The 27113-nt window shown below is 40.1% G+C and overlaps 1 protein-coding gene across 2 annotated transcripts in view; it reads left to right on the forward strand.

The window, feature by feature from the left end:
* The window catches only part of IARS1 (isoleucyl-tRNA synthetase 1), a 167262-nt gene that overhangs the window by 42346 nt on the left and 97803 nt on the right, over positions 1-27113 (forward strand). For both annotated transcript variants that reach the window (XM_054975723.1, XM_054975724.1), the window contains exons 9-13: positions 2902-2962; positions 3549-3644; positions 9705-9827; positions 10882-10973; positions 14621-14719. In XM_054975723.1, the coding sequence (XP_054831698.1) occupies positions 2902-2962; positions 3549-3644; positions 9705-9827; positions 10882-10973; positions 14621-14719 (471 nt within the window). The remainder of the gene's footprint in view (positions 1-2901; positions 2963-3548; positions 3645-9704; positions 9828-10881; positions 10974-14620; positions 14720-27113) is intronic.

Genomic DNA, 27113 nt, shown 5'->3' on the forward strand with positions numbered 1-27113 from the left:
TGGAAGAGAACATACAAAACTTTGGTTTTTTTTTTTAGAAAAGTGGCTTAATGTAAAAAAGTGCCTGTGGATACTGTAGTCTCCTAAGAAGTTTGGTATTGGCTCCTGTGGGTTGTATTGTATTTGAAGTTTCATCTGTAGCAAGTGCCACCTTGATTTTATGCTGTTTCTGTTGAGAATATAAAGGTGCTAAAATCACATTGAAAGAGGAGATAGAAAAATATGCTCCCCAATTCTGAACCTGTCCCACATGGCAGCATTTGGCCTCATTTGGAATACTATATACAACTCTGGTTGTTGAATCTTGAAAGGGTATTGCAGAGATGGAAAAAATACAGAAGGGGAATACCAAGATGATTAAAGGGTTGGAGCACTTTTGCTCTGAGGAAAGGCTGTGAAAAATGTGGGATTTCTTAGTCTAGAAAAAAGAAGGCTAAGGGAGGACATGATGGAGGTTTATAAAATTATGCATGGGGCAGAGAAAATGGGCAGAGAGCTTTTTCTCCCATAGTTTTAGAATGCAGGAACTTGATGAAGTTGATGGGAAACAGGAAGGAATACAAGAAGTACAAAAGGAAATGCTACTCAATGAGTAATTAAACAGTGGAATTCATTGCCAGAGGATAGAGTGATGACAATCGGGGCTTTAAAAGGGGTTAAGTAGATTCATGGAGGAGAGGCCCATCAATGCCCACTAGTCTTGTTGAGTAATGGGAACCACAGTATATAGAGGTAGCAAACAGCAGTGCTAGGAGGAAGGAACGGGGGAAGGTCTTGGCCTCCAAGTCCTGTTTGCTGGCCTTCCAAATCAACTGGGAGGCTGCTGTGTGAAGCAGTACTCTGGTATAGATGGACCACTGGTCTAATCCATTCAGGCTCTTATGTTGTTCTGTTGTGAATAGTATTCCTAAATTTTTAAGATGCTGTCTATAAGAGTGCTGTCATTTTTAGCTACCACTCTGTTATTTAAAGTATTAAGATTGTATCATTTTGTGTTACTTTGACTTCTGTTAAAGCTATCACCTCCCTCCCCCCCCCCAAAAAAACCCACTGCAAACTGAATAGCAAGAATATATTCTTTTAGTTTAGCAATTACACTATATCACAAAATGTGAAGATTATCTTCTTGGTAGCTAGGTGTCCTCCTCATTTAATGTTCTTTATTGCCGCAATTTTCTCCAGCATCCACAAAACAAAGCTGATTATCTTCCATCTGTAAAAAAAATTATTTACCAAAATCAAGTCAGATGTTATAAAAAATAAATATTAAATCAAAACTAAGTTGCTTCTAGGTCTAACACATGCTGGAGAAATCCTTGTTGCCTATGTATGGAATGTACATTGTCTACATTAATTTTTAGAGATAACTGAGGAGATAGTATATCCTGCCTGAGTTATGTTCTACAAGGGCCTAGCTCTCTAGTTGTAATTGAAATATTTATAGGATTTGGAGCTCCTCAGTTACTTGGATGGACAATTATATAGGAGTCTTTTCATTAGAAATGCAGTACAGTTGCAAAACTTGCATTAAGTCCTATAGGGCAGCTGTTGAGAGGACTTGTCCCAGTGGAATGGCATATTTCAATTGTCATTTGAAGCTGCAAATAAGAATTTTAATGAGACATCATTTGACAGTTTTCCAACATCTTGTACCCCACCCCTGCCTTTTTTTTCTTATAGTAATTAATGGTGACATTTTCATTGTGAGATAAAGGATGCATTCATATGTAAGCAGAAAAATTAACATGGACCCAGCTTGTTGCTAGATTCACATACATTTCCCTCCTCTGTTATCCTTCATCTTACTCTCTTGTTGTGGTATGAATTGCAGTTAAACACTAATTCTGGTTATTAGTGATGTACCATGTACGAGTGTGTCGGTTAACCTGAGTTTTCCTGATACTTACTGGGATTCTAAGTTTGGCTTAAATTCTGTTTTGGGATCCCAGTTAGTTGCAGGAAAATTATCTCTGGTTAACCCACCCATTCACCAACATTTGTACATAATACCTCAACTAGTGTTTAACTACAATCAGTGCATGAAGGGAAGTGCACATGAACCAGACAAACAGGCTGGGTTCACATGGATTTTTCCTTTAGTTTTGTGGTTACATGTGATGGTTGAACACAACTGTAGCCTCCTTTGGAGTATCAACTGTATAGTAAAAACATAGCTAGACAACATAAATGTTTTTACAACAAAAATATTTTTTCAATAATTAACTGTCACTGATAACTGTATGTTGGTCACCAGGTGGTATTGTATTATAAGTATTGTATTATACTAGAATAAATAGTCTAAAATTATTTCGGTTTCATCTGAGTATCAGTCCTCTCTCTTTCCAAAATGGAGTTGTGTGAAACAACGAAATCCAAACCCAAATCTAAATAATACCTTTTATTACTTGATTGGTCCCTCCCAATAGAAGGAATTTTGTGGCTTTTTGTTTTTTTGTTTGGAGCCTATCTGAAGCCTCTCTGTTCCATGAATCAACTAATAATTTTGCCTAAGAAGTCCTTTTGTAATGAAGAAGAGATGCAGTGGGAAACTTGTGTAGGAGATAGCAAGCTAACAGAGACAGCATCTTAATTTTTGCACTGATAAGTCTAATTGTTAGTGATTAGCTTTGATTAACCCTTTCATATTGGATAGGAAAGCAAATAACAAAACTGTATGGAATTTATAATTTTGTTGTTGTTGAAATTTTAACTTATGAGGTTCTGTTGACCTCTCCTTCAGTATTTTATTGCTCTATGTAGTTTTATGTGTTTCAGTGCCCATTTTATTGTGGTTTGTAATGTTCTTCACAACTTTGAACACTTTTCTGGAAAAAAACAGTTAATAAATGAGGGACATTAATAAAAGATGTTATTTAATGTTGTTTAAAATATATCTTTCAGGTTTCCTGGCATTAGTCTTAAAGGAAAGAAGTATAAACCTCTTTTTAACTATTTTATTAAGGTAAGTGGTATGTGTCTTGCTACAACTCAAAGATGAATATCTGCACTCTATGCCTACTTGTCATGCTTTATTTACAATACTTGATATACGGAAGAAAAATAACAAATCTCTTTTCACAGTGCAGGAGTATCCCAGAAGGGATTTATGGTCCTATAGCCTGCTTCCAGTCTCTTAATCTGAAACATTGCTCTCAGAGCTAATGAATTGGGAGTTTAGCATGTGTTACATTAGAACATTGTTATTCTTAAAAGACTCCATACTTGAAAGAATTTCTTCAGACTTCAGTGTTTGTAGAATTGGTATTTTCTGGAGCTGTAATATAATTGTACAGGGTTGGATCTTACCATTTGCAAGAGTTTGTGGAAGTAGATTTTCCCTGCCTCTCTCTCGCTGAAGTTTTTTTCTTTAATATCGTATTATCATCTTGCTCTGATTTCTGATTTCCAGCTGTGTTATGTTTTATATTGATAATGATTGTTTTTAACAAATACTTTTTAATAGCATGATCCTTTAACGCTTCATCCTATTAATATTTCTGGTGTGTCATATTTTCTGCATCATACTTTCAATACTATGTTTCTCCCAGTGCAAGGAAAATGGTGCTTTTACTGTAGTGACTGACAGCTATGTGAAAGAAGAAGAAGGTACAGGGGTTGTACATCAAGCTCCTTACTTTGGTGCTGTAAGTTTTAAAGCTATTTATATCTTTTTCATATAGGAAATGCATTTATTATCATCATGATGTGTTTTTGTTTAAGATCGGAATTCAAAATCCTTTTTGGTCCAATAACATTGGGAAACATGTCATACAAATAACAGCAAGGCAAAAAATATATTCTTGGATCTATCAATTTTCCATGAGTCCTAATACTTAATACAATACATATACATAAAATTAAAGTAGAATATAATTCTAAAAGTTTAAGTATTTGATCATTAATGAGAGTGGGTTTATGATTTTCCTGCAACAAATAAAATTTGCACTCATTTGAAAGAAAACTTTTGTGAGAGGTACAGTATTGCTCTAATATCACTCAAGCTGAATAAAATTTATAAGAACAAATTGTGTATCTGTGGAGTTTTCTGTGGATGACATACTCAATTTGTGGCTTTCCCCTATAGTCTCTGATTTTGGGAGAAAAATCTTAGAGATATCTATCTAACAACCCTATTAAGATACCTGCAGAACCATGAGAGCAATCCCTAGCAAGTATACTTAGAATCCTATTCAAGTCTATCCAGTGGGGGTAATTCCCAAGAAAGAGGGCAGACTTGAGTAGGATTCTGAGTAATCCTGTTTAGAATTGCACTGTGAGCCTCTATAAATTATCAACCAGTGGTTGTGGATTTACTAACTGCCACCAAGATGATAATTGCTGAAATGGTTGTGATAGTAGAAGATGTTCTGCTAAAGAATGGATTAAGAAGGTATGGCAAATTACTAAAATGTTCAGACTTGGAATGAGTGTGTTCCTTTTAAAGATGGTAGGCAAGTTAAACCAGCCTTTGTTAATGCTTGGGATGTTTTCATAGATTACTGAATATCTAAACTCAGCTTGCAGATTAATTCCTATAAATAGTTCTCTCTATTTTAAAATTGGAAATAGTCTACAATTTGAAAATTATAATTTTGTGACAGTGTCTTTGTAAAAAAATGGAAAATTAGTCTACATGCCAGACTCTGTGTAATGTTATAATCTAATGTATAGAAATTATATTTTTGTTAAAATAAGTTTTTGTAAAAAATAACAGAATAACATGTTGAAATTACTTTGTCCAATATATGCCCCTCCCCAACCAACTTGGGCTCCTTTTAATCTTATGTCTCCACTCTGTAGTTATTATGTGGTTCTTAAGGAACTTTTAGCTCAGTTCAAGCACATATGTAATGATGTAACATGTACAAAGAAAGCATTTATTGTTTAAAGAATTGTCAGTATTTACTCAATAGAAAATAACACAAAATGAACTATTCTATCAAAAAGACAAATTGTGTCACAAACAGAGCTTTTTTTTCTGGGAAAAGAGGTGATGGAACTCTCTATTATCATGCGCGCTCCCGGAAATGTGTGATGACTGCTCATATTTAGTTTACAGTCCACTCTTACCCCAAGATCTCTTTCACATATACTACTGCCCAGAAGTGTATCCCCCATCCAGTATTTGTGCTTCCCATTTTTGTGGCCCAGATGTAATACTGTGCACTTGTCTTTGTTGAATTGCATCCTATTCACAGCGGCCCACCTCCAGAGTATTCAGGTCTTGTTGAATTTTAATTCTATCTTCTTGGGTATTTGCTGCTCCTCCTAATTTGGTATCATCAGCAAATTTAATGAGCAGCCCTTCCACTCCTTCATCCAGATCATTGATAAAAATATGGAAAAGTACCGGGCCCAAAACCAAGCCCTGCGGCACCCCACTGGACACCTCCTTCCGATCTGATGAAACGCCGTTGACCACCACTCTTTGGGTGCAGTCCTCTAACCAGTTCCCTATCCACCAAACTGTCCTGTAGTCCAGTCCACAGTCTTCCAGTTTGCCCATCAGAATGTCATGGGGGAACTTATCAAAAGCTTTACTGAAATCCAGATAAATCACATCAACAGAGTTCCCCCGATCCAGTAAGCTGGTCACTCTATCAAGGAAGGAAACCAGGTTGGTCTGGCAATATCTGTTAGGGACAAAACCATGCTGACTTCCCTGGATCACTGAGCGGTCCTTCAGATGCTTACAGACTGATCCCTTTACAATCTGTTCTGATTGAACAACTGAAGTCAGACTGACCGGCCTGTAGTTTCCCGGGTCATCCTTCCGTTTCTTAAAGATTGGGATAACATTAGCTCTTCTCCAATCTTGTGGCACATCCCCAGTCTTCCAGGAGGCCTTGAAGATGATGGACAGGGGTTCTGCAAGTTCTCTAGACAGTTCTTTCAGCACTCTTGGGTGCACCCCATCCGGCCCAGGGGATTTGTATTCATCCAGTGCAGCCAGATGCCTCTCCACAACCTCTCTGTCAATGTCAACTAGCCACTCAGGTGTCCTGCCACATTTTCTACTATCCCTAAATGTTCTTCAGGGAGAAAACACAGGCAAAAAAGTCATTAAGCCTGTCTGCTTTTTCTCTGTCCTGCATCAGAGTTTCTCCATCTACTCCCAACAGCAGTCCAATTGTCTTTTACCTTGTGTTTGCTTCTCACATATCTGTAGAAGTTTTTCTTATTGTAGCGAGCCCTCGTGACCAGACCCAGCTCGTACTGAGCTTTGGCCTCTTTGATGGCTGATCTGCAGTACCTAGTAAACCCTCATATACTCCTTTAGAGGTCTGTCCTCTCCATTTCCTGAACATCTCCTTTTTCTCTCTTAGCTTATTCTGGAGCTCTCTGTACATCCATATCGGTTTCTTGGAGCCCTTACCATGTTTCCGTCTTACTGGGATAGTGAAGGCTTGAGCTTGCAAAAGCTCATGTTTGAGAAGAGCCCACCCTTCACTCGCTCCTTTCCCTTCCAGCACACTCCCCCACGGAATGACTCTCATCAAGCCTCTGAGTTCATTGAAGTTGGCCCTACGAAAATCTAACCTACGAGTCTGGCTACAAACTTCCTTGGCCCCCCACAGCAACTGGAATTCAAGGAGGACATGGTCACTTCCCCCTAAGGTCCCTACCACCTTCATCTCATCTACCAATTCTTCCCTGTTGATTAATATCAAGTCTAGCATGGCCGAGCCCCTTGTAGCTTCCTCCACCTTTTGAAAAAGGAAGTTATCGGCCAGGCAGGTCAGGAAATTGCGTGATTCATGGCACTTTGCTGAGTCTGTCTCCCAGCACACATCAGGGAAGTTGAAGTCACCCATAATTACAAGGTTCTGATGTCTGGATACTCTACCAATCTGTTCAAAGAGGGCAGCATCCATTTCTTCTCGCTGGTCAGGTGGTCTGTAGCAGACTCCAACAATAATACCCTTTGTCCTTCCTCCCCTTGATTGGTTGATCACATTTTTTATGCCACACGCCACCTTTCCCTTCCCCTCTTGTTTCCCTCCTTTAATTTTTTTTTTTAAAGTAGCAACGTTTCTGCCTGTCCATGCAGAAACATAACCCGGGTCACGTGATGATAGCTGTCCAATAACGGATCCCTTTTTCAAGGCGCCAGATTTTGTGCCTCATGCTTGCTGAAAGCTTCTGAGGCAGAGGGAAAGATGGAGGGGCCTAAACGTTCAAATGGCGGTCAAGGAGTGTCATGGAGGGAGAAAGAGACCCTGGACTTACTCGATTTATGGGGAAAGGAGAAAGTTTAGGAAGCCCTTTCCGTTTCTCACAGAAACATAGACATATTTGAGTGCATATCGGAGCAGATGAGGGAAAGGGGACACTGCAGGATGGCATCGGAATGCAGAACAAAATTGAAAGTACTCCATGTTTGTTTAATGCAACGTTTATATGTAGCAATGGGTTTTTTTGGAAAAAAATTAAAAATGGAGAATACGTTTCTGTCGATGTCCCCCGCAAAAACTGGTTAGAAATCAATTTTTATGTGAGCAAATTCCGCACGATGGACTTGGAGCATGGGGAAATGGAATGTCAATGCGAAGCAACAGCATTAATGTGGAATCGGGGAGCAGTGGTTTCTAAGACTCCACTGTGGCACGACTGCTCAGAGAGAATCCCCCAGATTCTCTCTGCCAGTGTAGGAAAAAAAATCCAAAATTCTTTCTCAAAATTCTACAGAGTCTGAAATTCCTAATCTAATGAATAGTGAATTTTAAAATTTTCAGGGAGTGTTTTGCTTTACTGGAGCAATTCTAAATTAACTACTCAACTTTATCTGCATTAGATTTATACTTAGTTTAAAATGGCTTTTTTTTTTGCCTGCCAACTCTACCTTACCAGTGACTAAGCTGTTGTGATATTGTGAACTCATAAATATTCCAGTGTCCCAGACAAACAATATTCATAAAAAGTTCCTTAACACCATATATCCACTGCAATTTCAGTGATGTTAATCAGCTGAGGGTGGGGAGAACCATTTGAGTTACAGCTATTAAGACATAAGAACACATATGCTGATAAATATATTGATGAAAGCCGTCTGTGACTTGGACACAGCTATCCATTCCTAGCATAGAACTGGAATAACCGTAACTGATATTTTAACTAATACAAATAACCATAACTGATATATTTAACTAACACAGAACCAATCTGCATTCAAAAGCTGTAAGAACCATAACAATGTCAACTTCAATCAACAAAAGAATGAAAGCAACACATACACATACATGCACAGCCCCACCAACCCCCATGAAAAGAAAGCAGAATGAACTCAAAGCAGCACACACACAGCCCCACCCCCCATGAAAAGAAAGCAGAATGAACTCAAAGCAGCATACATACGCACACAGCCCCACCCACCCACCCCCGAATGAAAATAAAACAGAATGAACTTAGAGCAGCACACACACACACAGAAACCCCTGAATGAAATGAAAGCAGAATGAACTCAAAGCAACACACACACAGCCCAACCTCTCGAAAAGAAAGCGGAATGAACTCAAAGCAGCACACACACAGCCCCACCCACCCACTCCCCCAATGAAAATAAAACAGAATGAACTCAAAGCAGCACACACATACACAGAAACCCTTGAATGAAATGAAAGCGGAATGAACTCAAAGCAGCTAAACCTCCTCTGCAGAGCCTGCACCAGGTCCCAGATTGCGCTCTCTCTCTCTCTCTCTCTCTCTCTCTCTCTCTCTCTCTCTCTCTCTCTCTCTCTCTCACTCACTCACTCACTCACTCACTCACACTCACAGAGGAATGAAAAGAAAGCAGAATGAACTTGAAACAGCTTAGCCTCCTCTGCAGAGCCTGCGCCAGGCCTGAGCAGTGTCTGCTTGCTCTCTCTCTCACACACTCACCCTCACGCATACAGAGACAGAGAGGAATGAAAAGAAAGCAGAATGAACTCAAAGTAGCTTAGCCTCCTCTGCAGAGCCCGTGGGGCCGAAGGAGGAAGGAATAACGTGGGCAGATTCCAGAGCTGCCGGAACACCGTTCCAGGGTATTCCCCCTAAAAAAAAAAGAGCCCTGGTTATGAGGATGTTTGGTTGCAATCTTATGCAAACTTCATTGAAGAATTTAAATCTAAGGTGATATTTCTTAGAATTGTACTGGGGTATGCATAGACCTGCTGGAATCCTGAGAAGTTTTTTTTTTTTTTGCTGGGGGAGTGATCTCTCCAAGAATGATGAAATATTTAGGGTAAATTGAAAGAGATGTTTCATATTTACTTTATCATAAATTAAGGTATCATGATTTTTAAAGTCTGACAGCTGGTTGTGCATCGCATGATTGCTCAGAATTTGGTTTGTAGTTGAATGAGGACATCAGTGAAAAGTATTGGATCCAAGATTATGTGCAGTGACAATGAAAGTTCTGTCCCTTTCATTTGATCTCTGATAACTCAGTTACACATACAAATTACCCATTGATCATCAAGTGATGAACATGTTTGTTTGAACCCGCTTTTAGCATGACAGGATATTTGACAATATTTTACTTGTTTGAAGAAGCAACTTTTCTAAAAGAACAATCTGGGGAGCACAAGTTTGTCATGTACTGTCAATGAAACTTCGAAAGCAAAGTGGTGAAGAATCTGATAGTGTTTTGAACTTAGCACGTTGTTTTAGGAGTTAAAAGATGAGCATTTGCATTCCTATGTGTTTCTCTTTCTCTCTCACAGGATGACTACAGAGTCTGCATGGATTTTAATATTATTCAGAAAGATTCAGTGCCAGTTTGTCCTGTTGATGCCTCAGGCTGCTTCACAGCAGAAGTGACAGACTTTGCTGGACAGTACGTGAAGGTTGGTTGTCTTGAGAAACTAGGGAAAAATGCTCAAATAGTATTTCGAACCTATCTATTTTAATTTTTTTATGAACTTTTGAAAATTCAAAAATACCCCCCATGTATTGACATTTGTGGAATTGAGTGTTTTTGTACCGTTTGTATTTCTGTGATGGTTAGCATTAACAAAATATTAGAAACAGTACACCTGTATTAAATGTGCAGAAAATAAAGTGAGCTTCAAGAAGGTTAGAACTGTTTTGTAGAACGTAGTGCTGGAATGCTTATGTTAGTTGGTGTCTCTAGAATTTGGTTAGTTCTTGGGTTAACTGTATAATAATCAGTGAGCTTGGTTTGTGGGCCCTTTCAGTGTATTTTAACTGGTTTCATTTTTGCTGCTTTTCAGGATTTCAACCCCTTGCATTCTATTCTTGTAAACTGATAGAGTGGTATGGACTATTCAAAATTAGGACAATTACCCATTTGCAAACTGTGTCAAGAAATTACATTTATCAAATAAGTAGATGAAATATATATAAAACTTTTGTGAGCGGAAATGTTAATTGTTTATAATTGGTTTCTAGTCCAGCATTTCCATTGTCTGGTTTTGGGAGCAGACTGCTGTGCTTGTAATGGCAACTCCAGAAGTTTCCATTGACACTGTTATGAAATATAAAAGCCCACTACATAGCCCCCAGATGGTCTTTTAAAGAATAGCATAAAGAACAAAAACACTGGTTTCCACATGGTGCCAAGATAATTCACCCGCATTCTTTCCCAGTTAGCTTTCCCAGTGGCTTTGCTTTCCAGTCAGCAGCTTCTTTTGAGAACCTCAGAGGCAAGGGATTATAGAATTCCCTCAAGTCTTGCTGGGTACCAAGTAGCAGCTGCTTTTGATGGAATGTCACTGAGCAGGTGGAACATGCTCAGCCCTTGGTGACAGGAAGTAGAATGGGAGGAAGGTAACCACAGTTTAAATATCTTAAAGAGGTCTCTGTTACATTAAACCCTATATAAAGAATTTTCTTTATATAACTCAATATTTTTCTTCAAACATTTTATGCTTTGTTCAGGATGCAGATAAAAACATTATCAAGGCCCTAAAAGAGCATGGTAGACTGATTCACACCAGCTCATTCAAGCACAACTATCCTTTTTGCTGGAGGTATGGATAACACGATATTTGAAGAGAACATTTTGTCTGGTAATGTTTACCTGAGAAAGAAATGCCATGCTTTAATTGTTCTGTTTTCCTCAGTATATATGTAGTTTAAAAATGTATAGTAGTAAAAATGTATTGGTTCAATAGGTTTATGTGGTTTAAAGATGTATTGCTTCAATTTTCACAATCCAATTTCTGATTTCCTTATCTAATACTTCTTACAACTCTCAACAAACAAGCTTGGTTGCTTTGGGTTAACTTTAGAGGTGTGAACTTTAAGTTAATCAGCAAAAGCTTTACTTAATTGAGGGAAAGCTTTAATTGGAAATGGCAGCAAGTTAAGTATGAACTTTATTTTTTGAAACTGTTTGGTTCTTGTATATTGTCAGGATGGAAAAGTTAAAAATGCTCATTTATACTATATATAACTTACTATCAAACAGCCCTTTCCATCTTCCCTAGCCATAAACAGAGGAAGTAAGAAATAGCTTTTAAAAACTGAAATGTAAGTTTGCATTTAACATTGTATAAGTTTACACAACTGTAATATTCAGGTTTATTTAAACCCACTTTAAAGGATGATGATTAATAAACCATACATTCTTTAATTGGTTGATAGACCTAGTTAATCTATATCTTAATATCTTTTTGAATCTTGCTGACAGCCTTATTCAGTTTCTGCTCAAAATTGTTACCATGAAGAAATTGGTTTGAAAATACAATAACAGCATTGTTTTTTATTGTTATGTGTAACCCAAATACCACACAGTGCCTCAAATGTGAATGGCATTGTATGAGTGAGATTGGGCTTGTTAATGCCCCCTGAAGCCCCTTTCTCTCTCTCTCTCTCTCTCTCTCTCTCTCTCTCAGGCCCTCATGCAACTCCTGGTTATTGACAGATAGGAGTTTGCTGTTCCATCCAGACCAGCAAACTATAGTTTATGGCTCCTCAGACTAGAGACTGCAGGCTGATCAGTCTGTGGTTCTGGTTCGGAAGGGAGCCTCAAACTGTTGGTTACTTGTTCAGACTGAATGTCAAGGTGGGGGCTTTAGGAGTGCATTCTCATGCGTGAAACTCACTAATGTCAGGCTATTCCATGGTTTGGCTCTGTATCTAGACCATATCTATATCTTCTGTTTCAGTTCAACTTGCAGGGAAATTTGTCTGCCCTTCATAATGATTAAAACTCTTATTAGATCATTTAATTGCTTCATGGACTTCGGTTAGTTAAGATGTAGTATTTAATGTTAGTGAAGGATTCAGTATAAATAAGCACTCTAGTTCAAAAGACTTTAGCAGTGAGTACATCAATGTAAGATACACTATATAATTCATATCAATTAAGTTCCTTACATTTTATTTTTTCCTTTGAAATTTTGGAACAAATATGAAAATTCTCTTTGAAAAGTTAAATATTTCCTAATCTGTTTGAATTTATATCTATGTTTAACAGTCAAGTAAATGTTAAAACTGAGCTTTTCTAGATGACTTGTGTAATCTCTATGAGTTGTTGATCTAGAACCAAAAAAGCTGCACCTGAACTAGCAATGATTTGCGTAAGAGCTGGGGACAGAAAAATCTATTAGGATAAGTTTTTTTTCTGTCGCCCAGCCTGGTTTAAGTTGGCTGTTTGGAAAACTTCCCTATCAGTTTCTTTATTTCCTGACTTCTTCTGTTGGCCTCCGTTGTGTAGAGTTATGCTTAAATACTGTAGGGAAGATAGCTGGGTAACAAAAAGAAATAATGATCATGGTAAAGTGGGTAATCCATGCCCTGTGGTCCGTAAAATAGCTACTGAAATGCAGCCATGCGTGACCATGAAAGAGAAATTTCTATACACCTGAGAGAAAATATAGAAAAGATATGAAGAAAAAAAATCTTAGAAAGGGAAAGCAAATCCCCCTAGAAGTTGTGGAAACAGGACCTTGTTGTGTACTGCCATAAAATTCTGGTAGCATGAAAACAAAAATGCAAGGATAAGGTCTTTTTGCTTATTGACTATTAGAATGAAGAGATTTCCTTTCATCCTGAAGCTTACAGCAAGATGCAAAAAAAGAGTGGTCTGCTATCCTGTGCCTATCTCCTCTTCCTGATTTCTTCCCCCAATTTAGAGCCTTTATGCTGTTAGGAGAGTTGCCTTCACTTTCTTTTGATCCTAATCGATACTTTCCAACGTTTAAGCTGTGAAGAGGGCAGCTCCCTTTATGGCTGTAGATGATCTACATGTACGTGTTTTGGAGTGGGACATGGAGCAGAAACTGTGGCCAGGGGAAGGCATGTGTGATGGTGCCCTCACCCTCCACAAAGCAGTGACATCGTAAGCTGCAAGCCACTTGCTTTACTACTGTTTAAAAGCAAGATGAACCACAGATGAAATAAATAAATGGGGATTTCTTCTTCTCCCCCATCACAAATCCCTGCAGACCAGCCATTTGTTAAATAATATTAACTAATGTTGTTTTCCTATTTATAAGCATGATAATTACAAATGGTAATATTTTATATTTAGTCAGTAAAATAAATGCATATCCCTGTGCTCCATATGATGAATTTTAATTGTTGCTTAATGTTGAGATACATGTTTTGTACCTTTTCAGAAGCTTAAGTCTGAAAAGGTTACTAAGTTTTCTACTACATTTTAGTATAGTGCACTTGGGAGCCCTTGAATAGTCAGAGCCCCAGCATGTGTATTAATGTAAGGGGTTGATAGTAAAAACTGAGTTTCTTTTATGCGTTATCAAACCTTTTAATTTAGTATTTATTTCCTCAATATAAACATTCAAGTCACATAAATTATACTCATGGAAATGTCTTCTTATTTGGTGTACAGTTCAGGGCTTCTCACTTCTTACATTTTAAGTAGGAATCCTCATCCCTCTTCATTTTCTTCTTTTTTGCTGAAACACAGCTTATGATCTTGGCCTATTAAAGCATCAGATCTGGTGTGATTAGCGCTTTATTGGTGCTATTCTTCATGTTTCACTTTAAAAGTTTAGGAAATTTTGAGCTTTGCTGACATTAATATTTTGCTAGTCAACTGCCATATTCACATACTAAGTCTTCCTGCTCAGTTTGTGCAGACTCTACATTTGTAGCTCTCTTTTCTGTGTAGTTTCCTGTCTTTGAGCTTCTCTTCCATTGTTGTGATGAATATCAATATTTTATTATCTCATTTACACTGCTTGGCTTCTTTAGTAGATAGGGTGGTATTTGTTTTTTCCCCTCTATAGTCCTTGTACTCCTATGTACAAAAGATACTATTTTAAAAGCCAGTTCCACTGTCGTGGCTGAAAATAAATTTATTCAGGGGTTCCTTGGCTTGATGCATTCTCTATTCCTTGTTCTACTCATGTGGAAATGCTACCCTAGTTTTTTTTTCTTCACTCTCGTTCCCTAATTGGGGTGTTTAATATTGCTTGCTCCAAGTGATTCTTTGGGAAGGAATTCAAACAGGGATAGGCAGACTTTAGTCTGAATGTGAGATGTTGGTGTATATGGGAAAGAAAAGGGTTACACTTGACCAGACAAAGTGGGACCAAGCGGAACAGCAATGGTGCTCCATTAATTATGCATTAAAATGGGGGGGGGGCGTGTTTTCTAAAGGAGTCTGAAATAACTCTGCCTAATGTTTGTATGCTTTTTTTTAAAGGTCTGATACTCCTCTGATATACAAAGCTGTCCCAAGCTGGTTTGTTCGTGTGGAGCACATGGTGGACAAGCTGCTGGAAAATAATGCCCAGTGCTATTGGTAATCCACATCTGTTCCTTTAGTAATTCACTGTTGCAAGTCAATAATTAAAACTATTTCCCCTGCATCTCTGCTTTAATTCACTGGTAATAACCTTTGAGTATATACCTACACTTAAATTGCTTCCAAAAGGTGCTTTATTCTGACGTCCATATGACTCTACTTGAACCAGTACGTATTGTGCTTCTTTGCTGAATCAATAGACTCATGATCTGAAAATACCTTGAAAATGAGGTTACTTTAATATAGATTTTTTATATATTAAACATGGGGATTGAGGGCTATTCTGTTAATTTGTTAGGAACTTCAGAAGGTTGGTTGGGTTTTACCAGAATAGTCTTAACAGGACAAAAGGAACCAATAGCATCATTTTAAATTTAAGAGAATGGATGGCTGCTCTTCATGTATTCCCTCCTGCTCAGAGTGTCCTACAAAGCACTTCTCCCGCCCCCCCCCCCCCACCATAAGTTGCCATTTTGTATAGAGTACTGTTTAAGCACCGTTCATTCTGTAGTGTTGCAAAACTAATGGAGTTATTGCTTAAATTAAGCAAACGAGGTAGAATGTCCTTTTCTGTGTTACTTTTTAGACTGTTGCCAGAAACTGCAGTTGGTGCTTATGGTTCTAGGTTTAATATTATTCTTTCTTGACAGGATGGTTACCGCCCAGCCTGTACTTCTCCATCTTTCTATTTTAGGGGAATGGTTCTTAAAATGTGTTGGAAACCTTCCTAAGGAGGTTGCCAGAAAGATCTTCCTGCTCTTTGCTGTGATTGGACAAGGAGATAGAATTCCAGCCTCTGTAGTGATAGTCAGCCATTCATTTCTTTAAAGTCTTTTGTGCCCTGGTGCACCTTACGTAGAAGTGGTTACACAATTTTCATGAAAGTTAAATTTAAGCACATCCTTTATCTAAGTTTCTCTAACTGTTTTGAGTTTAGCCTGTTGGCATACAGTAAGCAAATGATCAGCTTACATTTTATGAATAGATTCTGTATAGTAAGTGCAGTCTTTAGTACTGAAAATTACTAATGCTATTATGAGGAAAATAGCTGTAGGATTGCAGAATTTGTCTTCTCTGTTAATTGTCTTCAACCAAATGCCTTTACTCTCTTGAAAGTATATATTGTGCAAATGACAGGCGTTTTCTGTGAAAGCAAATTATATGTCTGCAAAAAAGGGGTAATAAACAAGTATTAAATTAACTGGCTTCCATTTTTTTGTTATTGGATTGCATTTGTAGATAAAACATTCATAGCTTTGTTCAGCATGTATTTTGACTGAATTCTGTCTATTCCTTTTTAATATTGTTTTTAACTGGTACATGATCGGATGGCAACACTATGCTTTCCTCTTAAAGTAAATGCAAAGGTGAGGGGTGGAAGTTGTGGGGAGAATCTGTGGTCGAGATCTTAAACTTTTTTCTGCTTTTCAGTTCTTGCTTGCAAGTGGCTTCCCTTGAAAATTGTAAAACCTCTTTCCCTCTAGGACTCCAATACTAGGAGAAGGGGAAAAATACACAAATAAGAATAGACCAAAGTTGCATTTAAGTACACAAATGTTCCTAGTTGACTGGTTTTGGCTCTATGAACAGCTTATTTGGCTTTCTTTTTGGATTCCTAATTGTGAATTGAAGTCTGTTCATTTTGTTCATAATTTAATTAATCAAAATAACTACTGTTTAATTTTTTAATCAGAGTTACTTCATATGAGAGAGTTACTTTTGAGAGTTGTGAGCTTGCAGGCAGTTATATAGGATGTCAAGAAATCTGATTTCTCTGGACCCATGTTTAGGTCACAGAAGTACCATGTTTGGTCAGAGTTCTTGTGCAGTTTGCAGAGTTCTAAAAATAGGGGCATTGAATGCCTTTTAGGGTGTAATAACCATTGTAATTGGTCTTTTGCCTTTTAGAATCACTACTGACTGCTAGGATGAAATGTCTCTTAGGAATATGTTCTACTCCTTATAGACATTGCTTCTGATGAACTAGATTGGCAAATTTGTTAACCTAATTGAATCTCTAATTAGTTTTTAATGAGATAACTTAATACTAATGTATTTTTGAACTGGCATATTTTAAGAATCTAGCAACCGTTTATCTTAATTTTGACAGATTATCTTTCTGTATCTTCAAGGAAGGAATACACAAATGAAAGTATTAGGAACTGACTTGAAATCTAGCACAAGATTACATGGTGAAATTGGTTTTGAAATGTTAGCTTTAATCTTGTTTATTTGATATGTTACTAGTTACATTTTAGAAGGGGCTGAGGTGGGAAGCAGAAGTGAGACAAATCAGGATAAAATCTAAAAGATGCTCGGTCTCCTGCTTGTACTTAATGTAATACCTAACAGTTGTCTTAGTAATTGATTGAAAAATCGATTATATAGATTAGGTGTGCTTCCAAAAATATTTTATTTATAGAAATCAATAAAGGTAGGATTAGTAATTGACAGTCTGCCTCCTAGTATATGTGATATGAATTTACAACTTGCGTTCTGAAAATACTGATCAGTGGTGGTTCAGTATGCACTAACAGTTGGTTTGTGCACATTCTTTGCATGTATGTTGTGTTACATTTCATGTGCAATTGAAGGAACAGGAGTATGTGGTGCTCCTTAGCACAGGAGTGAAGAGGATCAAACTCTCAGCTCTAGACTGGCAAGCACGGTCACTGTCGAACACAGTTTTAACGATCTGTTGTCTTCAGAATTAGAGCTATTTCCAACCTCTTTTCCTGGGAGTAAATATGATCAGGTGACTTCAACACACTCAATGCTAAAAAAGCTTTTGAAAAAATATACTGGAAATTTATTTTTGCTACATTGACTAAATTTGGCTTTCCACATGAATTTTTGAAATGGATTAGAATTCCTTATTCATCTCCCAGGTATAGGGTACTGACTAATGGCATCATTTCTGCTCCATTCCCTTTTGAGAGGGTTCTTCATTCTCTTATTTTTCATCCCTGTTTGGAACATCTGGCTTGTACCATCAGACAAAATAACATTCATGACTTTGTACATAACACTTTGGAATGTAAAATTATTCTTTATGCAAATTATCTTTTATTGTTAATCTCAGAACCTCAGTCTTCCATTCCTGTATTAATGAACATAATCAGTACCTTTGTTGATTTACTTGGCTATTTGTTTAATTGAACAAAATCTGAGTTGATGCCATTGGGAGACAATATATTATGGATTGTATTTGCTAATGACTATTTTCAGTGGTGCCCAGATGTCATTACTTTTCTTGGAATATTGATTCCTAAGGATATTATGTATATGATTATGCCAAATTGCAACTATATATTATATACTACAATTATATCTTTAGATCTGGACAGATGGAAAATTTTAAATGTGTAATTATGGGGTAAAATAAATACACTCAGAATGGATGTTATACCTGTAATTGTATATGATTTGCATGCAGTTCCTTTTCATATGCATCATCGATATATTCTTAAAATTAATACTTTATTTCAAAAATTTATGTGGGGTTTGTAGTGCCTTGGATTTCATTAAAGAGGATGTAACTTCTTTTTAAAGGAGGAGGAAATAGTTGGAGAGGGGGACACAGAGGACAGTGAGGTACCCCCTGAAGTCTGTGCAGGGCCCAGCCTAGTGACCAGTAACTGTGCAACTGGGCCCAAGGGCTGGCTCTGTGTACCTGGGCCCTAGTTTTCCTGGGTAGAAGCTGCTAGGGAGAGTTGCAGGGATAACTAAAGATGGGGGGAGACAAAGGTAGGTTTTTATTTTATGTTATCAGATTTATACCTCACCCTCCCTGTGAACGGGCTCAGGGAGGCTAACAACCAACATCAAGTTGGCTGTTGGTTGGGAAGGAAGCAGGAAATAGAAAATCATGGGGAAGTGGGATGAGATGCTTCTCCCTCTGAGGCGGAGGACATCTTGGGTGTTTCCCACCATCCTATCGGGGAGGCAGGAAGTAGAATTTCTTCCTCTTCCTTTATTAGGTGGGGCCATCCTCTCTGTCCTCAGTTCTTTCCTGCCTCCGGGGAGAGCAGTTCTGCTTTAGCTAGCTCTGCTGTTTACTACTCTTAGACTTTTCACAACTTAACCTACTACTTCCTTTCTAGTTTTCTTCTTTCTTGCTTGCCTTTTTTCTTCCTTGCTCTCTTCTACCTTAATTCCCTCCTCGGAGGAGAACTTGCAAGAGGAGCCATGGCGTCCAGGGAGTCACTGGACTCCGAAGACAGCTTCTTGGAGCCCACACCGGGTTGTTCCCAGGGAGCTGTACTACTGACGGTGGGAACAAACCCAGCTGGTGCTGGCATGCCTCCGAGGCTTGCAAGGCCCCCCGGTAAGAAGTACCCATCAACTGTGGCCAGACCCTGCAAATGGCCCTGTCTTTCTAAACGGGAGCCAGAAAAAGCTGCGTGCTCCATCCAGCCGGCTGAGGGCAACGCTAATCGGCAGAGCTCGGTTTTGGCGGGAAATGTGGCAGCTGCAGCAGTTGCCCTGAGTGAATCCAATGATGTGGTTGCCAACCTCCCGGCGGGAGAAAATTGACCCAAGAACATCAGAGACAGCCAGAGCTCCAGCCGTATTGACCATAAGAACATAAGAACATAAGCAAAGCCATGTTGGATCAGGCCAGTGGCCCATCCAGTCCAACATTCTGTCACACACAGTGGCTAGAAATCCAGTGCCATCTAAAGGACTGCCAGTGAGGCCAGGACACCAGAAGCCCTCCCACTGCCTTCCTTCCAGCACCAAGACAACAGAGCACCACCTCCCCACAAAGAGAATACCATCTATCTCCTGTGGCTAATAGCCACTAATGGACCTCTGCTCCATATATTTGTCCAGTCCCCTCTTGAAGCTGGCAATGCTTGTAGCTGCCACCACCTCCTGTGGCAACGAATTCCATGTGTTTATCACCCTTTGTGTAAAGTAGTATTTTCTTCTATCTGTTCTAACCTGACTGCTCAATAATTTCATAGAGTGCCCACGAGTTCTTGTATTGTGAGAAAGGGAGAAAAACACATCTTTCTCTACCTTCTCTAACCCGTGCATTATCTTGTAAACCTCTATCATGTCTCCCCTCAGTCGTCTTTTCTCCAGGCTAAAGAGCCCCAAGCGCCGCAATCTTTCCTCATAGGGAAAGTGTTCCAACCCTTTAATCATTTTAGTTGCCCTTCTCTGTACTTTTTCCAGTGCTATGATATCTTTTTTAAGGTGTGGCGACCAGAACTGTACAGGAGACCAGGAGGCCTCTGTAAGTGCTCCCTGCAGTGGTTTATCCCCAGAGATATTGGCAGCCATTAGGCACACCACGAGGGAGGAGCTATTATCCCTTTGTCATGCAGAGACTCAAGGGCCCAGTAATGATCCCTCCTCCTCTTGGCCAGAGAATAACTCCACTAGTCGGGGAGTAAACAATCCTTGGCCCACTAAGGCATCCAGAAAGATTGTTAGCAAATGGGTGGATAAGTCTGCCTGCTGGTTAGAAGAAGGCTCATCTCCCAGTGAAGGCTCAGATGATGGGGACTTCCTAACTGAGGAAGAGGAGGAGGAGGAGGAGGAGGAGGCATGCAAAGTGGAACAGTCCAACAGTCTCTTTCAGGCTGAGGATTATCAGTATCTGTTGTCAAAGACCCTGGCAGCACTAGATCTCAGGGAGATCCCTAAAGGGGAGGAGGAGGATCCTAAGTCAGAGACCTCTAGAATTAGATGCAAGGAGAATAGAGAATTCTTCCCTAGGTCGGAAGAAAAAGCCAAGGTCTTCCCTTTCCCCGAGTACTTTGAGAGGCAACTGAGGGCGGAATGGGCGATGCCAGCAGCTCCTAAGCAGTTCCCTAATTCCCTTAAAAAATTGTATGCTTTGCCTAGCTTTGCAACTGAGTTGTTACAGGTGCTGATTGTGGATGCTCCCGTGACGGCCCTCCAGTCCCATGGCTTGCTTTCGGAGGACGGCCAAGGATCCATCAAAGACAGCCTGGACAAAAAGGGAGACGGAGCCCTTAAGAGAGCACATGAAGCCATGGCTATGGCGATTAAGGCCTCTGCCATAGCATCCATTGTATTCAGGGCTTCAGTGGTATGGATCAGGAGATTGATGGAACTCCTACCGAACAACAGCAAACGACTTCTGGAAGGCGCCAATCAAATTCTTAAAGCCAACACCTTTACAGCAGATGCCACATTAGATGCCGTGTCCTTCGTTTCAAGAGCGATGGCTATGAAAACATCGGCAAGATGCCTTTTTTGGCTTTGGGCCTGGCCCGCAGATATTCAAGCAAAGACCATTCTGATGTCTTATCCATTCCTGGGAAGCAGGCTATTTGGGGAACAACTGGATAAAATCCTGGTAGAAACCAAGGACAAGAAGGCTCTTCCGAGATTTCTAAAGAGAACAGAGAAACGACCCTTTGGCTACCAACCCTTCAGATCCCAACACATGTTGCCCAGGAGTAGACAAGATACCAAGCACACTTGGACCTTTCAGAGGAATCAGTCACACAGAGGCGCCTTCCAATCCAGATCACGGAGACAACAGCTAAACCGCACCAGCAGGCACGAGTTGGACGATAAAGGTCAGAAGCCCTGACTCGCGGGAGGCTCTGGTGGGAGGAAGATTACGTCTCTTTCGTCAGATATGGCTGGAGTCCAAGGTGGATGCCTGGGCCAGAGAAGTAGTATCCAGCGGCTATTTAATAGAATTTTGCTCGCTTCCACCAGAACATTTCCTAATTTTGCCTATAAAAAGAAATCCAACCAGACGCAACATCACAATCAGAGCCATACATCACCTCATAGACACCAAGGCTGTTGAACCGGTCCCACTCAATGAAAAAGGAAGAGGGAGGGGTGTACTCTATTTTCTTCACAGTCCCAAAGAGAAATGGGGACTGGAGAGCCATATTGGACTTGAAGTACGTGAACCGATTCATAAAGTTAAGTCATTTCCGGATGGAGACTCTCCACTCCATAGCAGAGGCCCTTCAGGAGGGAGAGTTTCTAACATCCATAGATCTCATGGGAGCGTATCTTCATGTTCTTATTGCCTCGGCCCATCTCCAGTTCATGAGATTCTGTGTAGGGGACCTCCACCTGCAATTCAGGGTGCTGCCCTTTGGACTAGCCACGGCCCCGAGAGTGTTTACCAAACTTCTCATTGTACCTATTGTCCGACTACGGGAAATGGGCCTCTATCTTCATCTGTATCTGGACGATATCCTAATAAGATCCAGGTCAAGAGAGTCTTCTCTTCAAGATACCTCATGCATACTTCAGTTCCTGAAGGAGTATGGTTTTTTGATAAACACAGCCAAATGCTCCCTGCAACCAACACAGAGCCTGGAACATCTGGGACTGATAATAGATACTCGAGTGGGACGCTTCTTCCTTCCCAAGGAAAAGGTCATCAAGACAAAGCAGTTGGTGTTGAACATCATCAGACAACCTTCGTCTCTGCTTATGGAGCTATCCAAACTTCAAGGACTGTTGGTAGCAGATGCGGAAGCAATTCAATGGGGTCCCTTCCACATCAGGCCCCTTCAGTCCTTTTTGAGACCTTTCCAGATGCAGATAGCACAGAGACAGGTTGTAAGGATGCAGCTACCCAGACATGTAAAAGAAAGCCTAAAATGGTGGATGATAGAATCCAACCTGAAGCAAGGCAAGAGTTTTCTCACTCCATCCTACATTCAGATCTTTACAGATGCAAGTCTCCAGGGTTGGGGAGCCACTTTGGACAGATCCCCGATTCAAGGTCTCTGGACGGCGAAAGAGCGATCTTTACCGATCAGCGCCCTGGAAATGAGGGCCATCCATCTAGCGCTAAACCAGTTCAGCAATCAAATTTCTCACTCACATGTCCTGATCCAAATGGACAATATAGCCGCAAAGATGTACATCAACAGACAACGGGGGACGAGATCATCATGATTACAGAGGGAAACGAACAGGATCATCAGCTGGGCAGAAAAGAATCTTCTATCCGTCCGTGCGGAACATGTCAAAGGAGTACTCAACGTGCAGGCGGATTGGCTGAGTCGGGAGCATCTTCACCCAGGAGAGTGGTCTCTCAACAGGGAGGTTTTTCTTCTCATCACGGCCCACTTCGGCACTCCAAAAGTGGACCTGTTTGCCTCACATCTGAACTGTTAGGTTCCAAGATTTTTTTCCAGATACTTCTATCCAGAGGCGGAGGGCATCGATGCTCTGACCTCACAATGGCTGAGAGGGCTACTGTATGCCTTCCCTCCTCTTCCAACACTGCCCAGGCTTATAAGAAAAATAAGGGAACAGAAGGCGACTGTGATAGTAATAGCCCCATGGTGGCCAAGGAGACCTTGGTTCTCTTCCATTCAGCTTCTGTCCAGCATGCCTCCACTCCACCTTCCATCACAACCGGACCTTCTGCAGGAAGGGCTGATATGGCACCCTCACCCAGAGTGGATGTCACTGACAGGGTGGAAATTGAACGGGAACATCTGTCCATGATGGGCTACCCCCCACAGATAGTCAGCACCATACTGGCTGCCAGAAAAAGCTCAACCATAAGCATTATACAACACAACATGGAAGGCCTTCACATGCTGGTGTAGGTGCAAGAAGTTAGATCCCATAAAACCGTCTCTAGGAAACATTCTCGGGTTCCTTCAAGAGGGCCTAAACAACGGATTGAAACCAGCAACGCTAAAGAAACAAGTACCAGCCATCAGTACTGTCTTACCCATAGTGGGAAAGGAACCCCTTTCTTCACATCCACATGTACGCAAGTTTGTCAGGGGAGCGGCTCTGTTGAATCCCCCAACAGTACATTGGTTTCCAAACTGGCGCCTTAGCGTAGTGCTAAAGGCTCTTACAAAGACACCTTTCGAGCCAGTAAGAGACATTGACATGCGATGGCTGAAATTAAAAACTATCTTTCTCATAGCAATAACATCAGCTTGCCTTGTTTCTGAGTGCCCTGTCTGTTCGATCAGACCTCTGCATTTTCCACAAGGATAAAGTCGTGTTGAGAACAGATCCATCTTTCCTACCAAAAGCTTATTCAAAATTTCATCGTTCTCAAGAGATCAATTTGCCCTCCTTTTGTCCGAACCCAAGACACTCCAAGGAACGCGAGTAACATAATCTTGACATGAGGAGAACTCAAAGGTGTATCTGACTAGAACAGAACACATCTGACAAATGGAGTCTCTGTTCATAAACATCACACCTTCCAAGCTCGGACAACGCATGTCACCGGCGGCGATTGCTTGCAGAGTTAAGACCTGCATTAAGGAAGCATACACAGCTCAGAATTTGGGTGTGCCTAACGGGATTACAGCGCATCCAGCGAGAAGGGCCTCAATCAATGCAGCTCTACGAAGAAATGCTTCAATAGAGGAAATCTGCAGAGCCGCCACGTGGTCTTCACTGTCTACCTTCGTTAAACATTATCGTCTACACACTTATTCTTCGGCTGACGCAGCCTTTGGAGGATGGGTACTACAGCACGTGGTGGAGGACGAAGATCTTATCCCACCCGAACAATAGAGCACTGCTTTGAGAGCACCCAAGATGTCCTCCGCCTCAGGACCTTTGGACACTTACCGTGAAGGGTCCTTCTCCTCTGAGGTCAGGAGGACATCTTGCCCTCCCAAGATCTTCTGAGACTTTAAGGACATAACAGAATTTCCCTGCCCTGTTTTTTCTCTCTCATGCTGCCTATTCTTCACGTTTTCTAGCTGAGTGTTTCGAATAACTTTTTCCTGATTTAACCTTTTCTGTCTGTATTTGAAAGACCTGCTACAATAGGTGTTACAGATTATTGGTCACTTAGATATATACTGCTGGGGAGAGTCACACGACTAAAGGAAGAGGAAGAAATTCTACTTCCTGCCTTCCCGATAGGATGGTGGGAAACACCCAAGATGTCCTCCTGACCTCAGAGGAGAAGGACCCTTCACGGTAAGTGTTCAAAGGTCTGTTCTCCACAAGTCCTTGTTGGTCCCTCCCTTGTGTTTTTCTGAAATAATAAAAATATTAAATATTTAACTTAATAAATATACAACACCTCTGAGGCTATATAAATAGCTGTTGTGATGTCAGCACATCCAGCTATGGTCTGGGAGATTAGAGCTCAAATCCTCATTTAGTCATGAAACACTTTGAGCTAGTGGCTGTCTCTTAGTTTAGCCTACCTATTGTTAGAAGGATTAAGTGGAGAGAACCATGTACATTGTCCTGAACCCCTTGGAGGAAGGTTTGGGTAAAAATACAATAAAATACAATAAAGTAAGCCTCTGTCTATTTTTTGACATATTTTTAAATCAATATGTTTTTGAATTAGGTTATACCAACCAATTACTATGCAATTTAGTAAGTTTTATAATAATAAATGAAAATTCTATTGATTTAAATTGACCGCTTTTGGAGGGGGCGAAGGAAATTTTAAATCGCTTGATTTAAATCTGTATTCTACTATTGACTTTCCTTAGCTGGTATGGACTTTCTCAGCAGTCTGAATAAAAAGTACAAAGAAACTACTAATGCATAGAGAACCCATGGGGAAACTGGGAAGCTTGGGCTTATGGCAGAGGTAGTTCAGTTCACCATGTGATCGGGCAGCTGAAGTGCAGTAACTGCAGTGGGCATTGCCTGTTGTCAGGATCTCAGATCCTTCTAGTTGCAAAAGCATTTTCTTTGCTTTTTGTTTTTTTAATGAAACACTTTAACATTAGTTCTTGACATGAGCTATCAAAAAATACATACATGATAGAACAGCCAGTTAAAATATTATATCTCAGCCAATAGAAAACTAGCATCTTAGCAATCAAGGGTAGACATCATCACATCTAAGACTAATTCCCCAGCAAGAACAATCTAAACTAACTCAAAGCTTTTCTAAACAGAGAAGCATTAGCTGCCCTCCTAGAAACCACAGGATCCCTGCTGTGTCTCACAGAGGAGGGTATTGCATAGTCTTGGGGCGGCAATTGAAAAAGCACTATCATATGCTGCCATCTACTGCATTTTCAAGGTGGTGGCAGTGGCACTTTAAAAAACGGTCTCATTAGATGACTTCAGTGCCTAAGTTCAGATATCCTGGTCACAGAAATTCAAATGCAGACACCTTGGTTTAATCCCACTTTTGATTTTTGCTGTGTGGTGAATAAATAAACACCAGTTAGCCAAGGTACCTGCATTTGGATGTCACAGCAAATTGGAGCTTGATCATACAAGGTAGATTGGAATCAAGCTTTGATTGCGGTCGGAGGTATGGAGAAGCTTCAACAAAACGGCAGCAAGTTGTACTCTTGGCCAATCTCAAGATCTTTGTCTCAACGACATCATTAAGGGCACAGTGAGGGTCTAAGTTGGAAGTAATCAGGATTTGTTTGATTTGTGGTAAAAACTTTGAAAAGTATACTCTGCAAGAGTTCTAGAAAGGGATGAATTGAAACTTGAACATCATTATGCTTCTCATCTTGCAAAATTGTGACTTTGAACTAATTATAATTTTATTCTAAACTAAAAGATGGCACTCTGAAATTTTGCTAGGAAAAAAATATTGTAACAATCAGAAATAAAGTTAGTATAACTGCCTATGCAGAAAAATGTGTCCAGTACAATAATGAAACCAATTAACATGTCAGGAGGGCAAGTAATTGTTCCCTCTTTGAATTAAAACATAAGTTATTGAGGGAAGGTGGTTATGATGTACAAATATGAGTATCTTTAAAACCTAACAGTAATACTTCATGTCATCTGCTACCTTCTTAAAATTCTTTTTAATAACTGAAGTTACTATGACCATAAAGTTTGAGATAAAATTTGTACTGGTAAAATGCTATACTAGCTATATTGGTTCACACCTAGCATCACCCTGCACAATAATTTAGGTTCATTATCGGTTTTTCTGTGTAATCCCACGTTCGCGACTGTGTAGTTCTTGCATCTGCGCGCTAAGGAATTCACTGCCGCCGGTTGCTATTAGCACGGGGAAAATATGCAGGCTACGAATACTGTTTGAGTGAACAGATGCAAGAACTACACAGTCGCGAACGTGGAGGACAAGACAACACAACACACACGCTCCTGACGAGGCGAGGGACGAAATCTGTGCTTCAGCCGGCCCCAGATTGGGTGTGTCTAGATGTTCAACGACGCTAGGGTGGCCTAGCCCCCCTCCTCTCTCCAACGCATTATTATTGTCACTCAATGGACTGTCACGTAGTTTATATGGATTACAATTGTATATAGTTAGCCTGTATTACATACTGCATAATAGGGTTGCCTGTTTGTTATAACGGTGCTAAACCACTTAGCCTGTATGCTGTGAGGCGTCGCCTATTGGTACTTGTGTTTGTATTCCCCTATGAAGAATATGCTGTAAGGCGTTGCCTATTGTAAGTTTATGAACCATTTA

The sequence above is a fragment of the Eublepharis macularius genome, chromosome 4, assembly GCF_028583425.1.
Source record: "Eublepharis macularius isolate TG4126 chromosome 4, MPM_Emac_v1.0, whole genome shotgun sequence".
NCBI classification, from domain to species: Eukaryota; Metazoa; Chordata; class Lepidosauria; order Squamata; family Eublepharidae; genus Eublepharis; species Eublepharis macularius.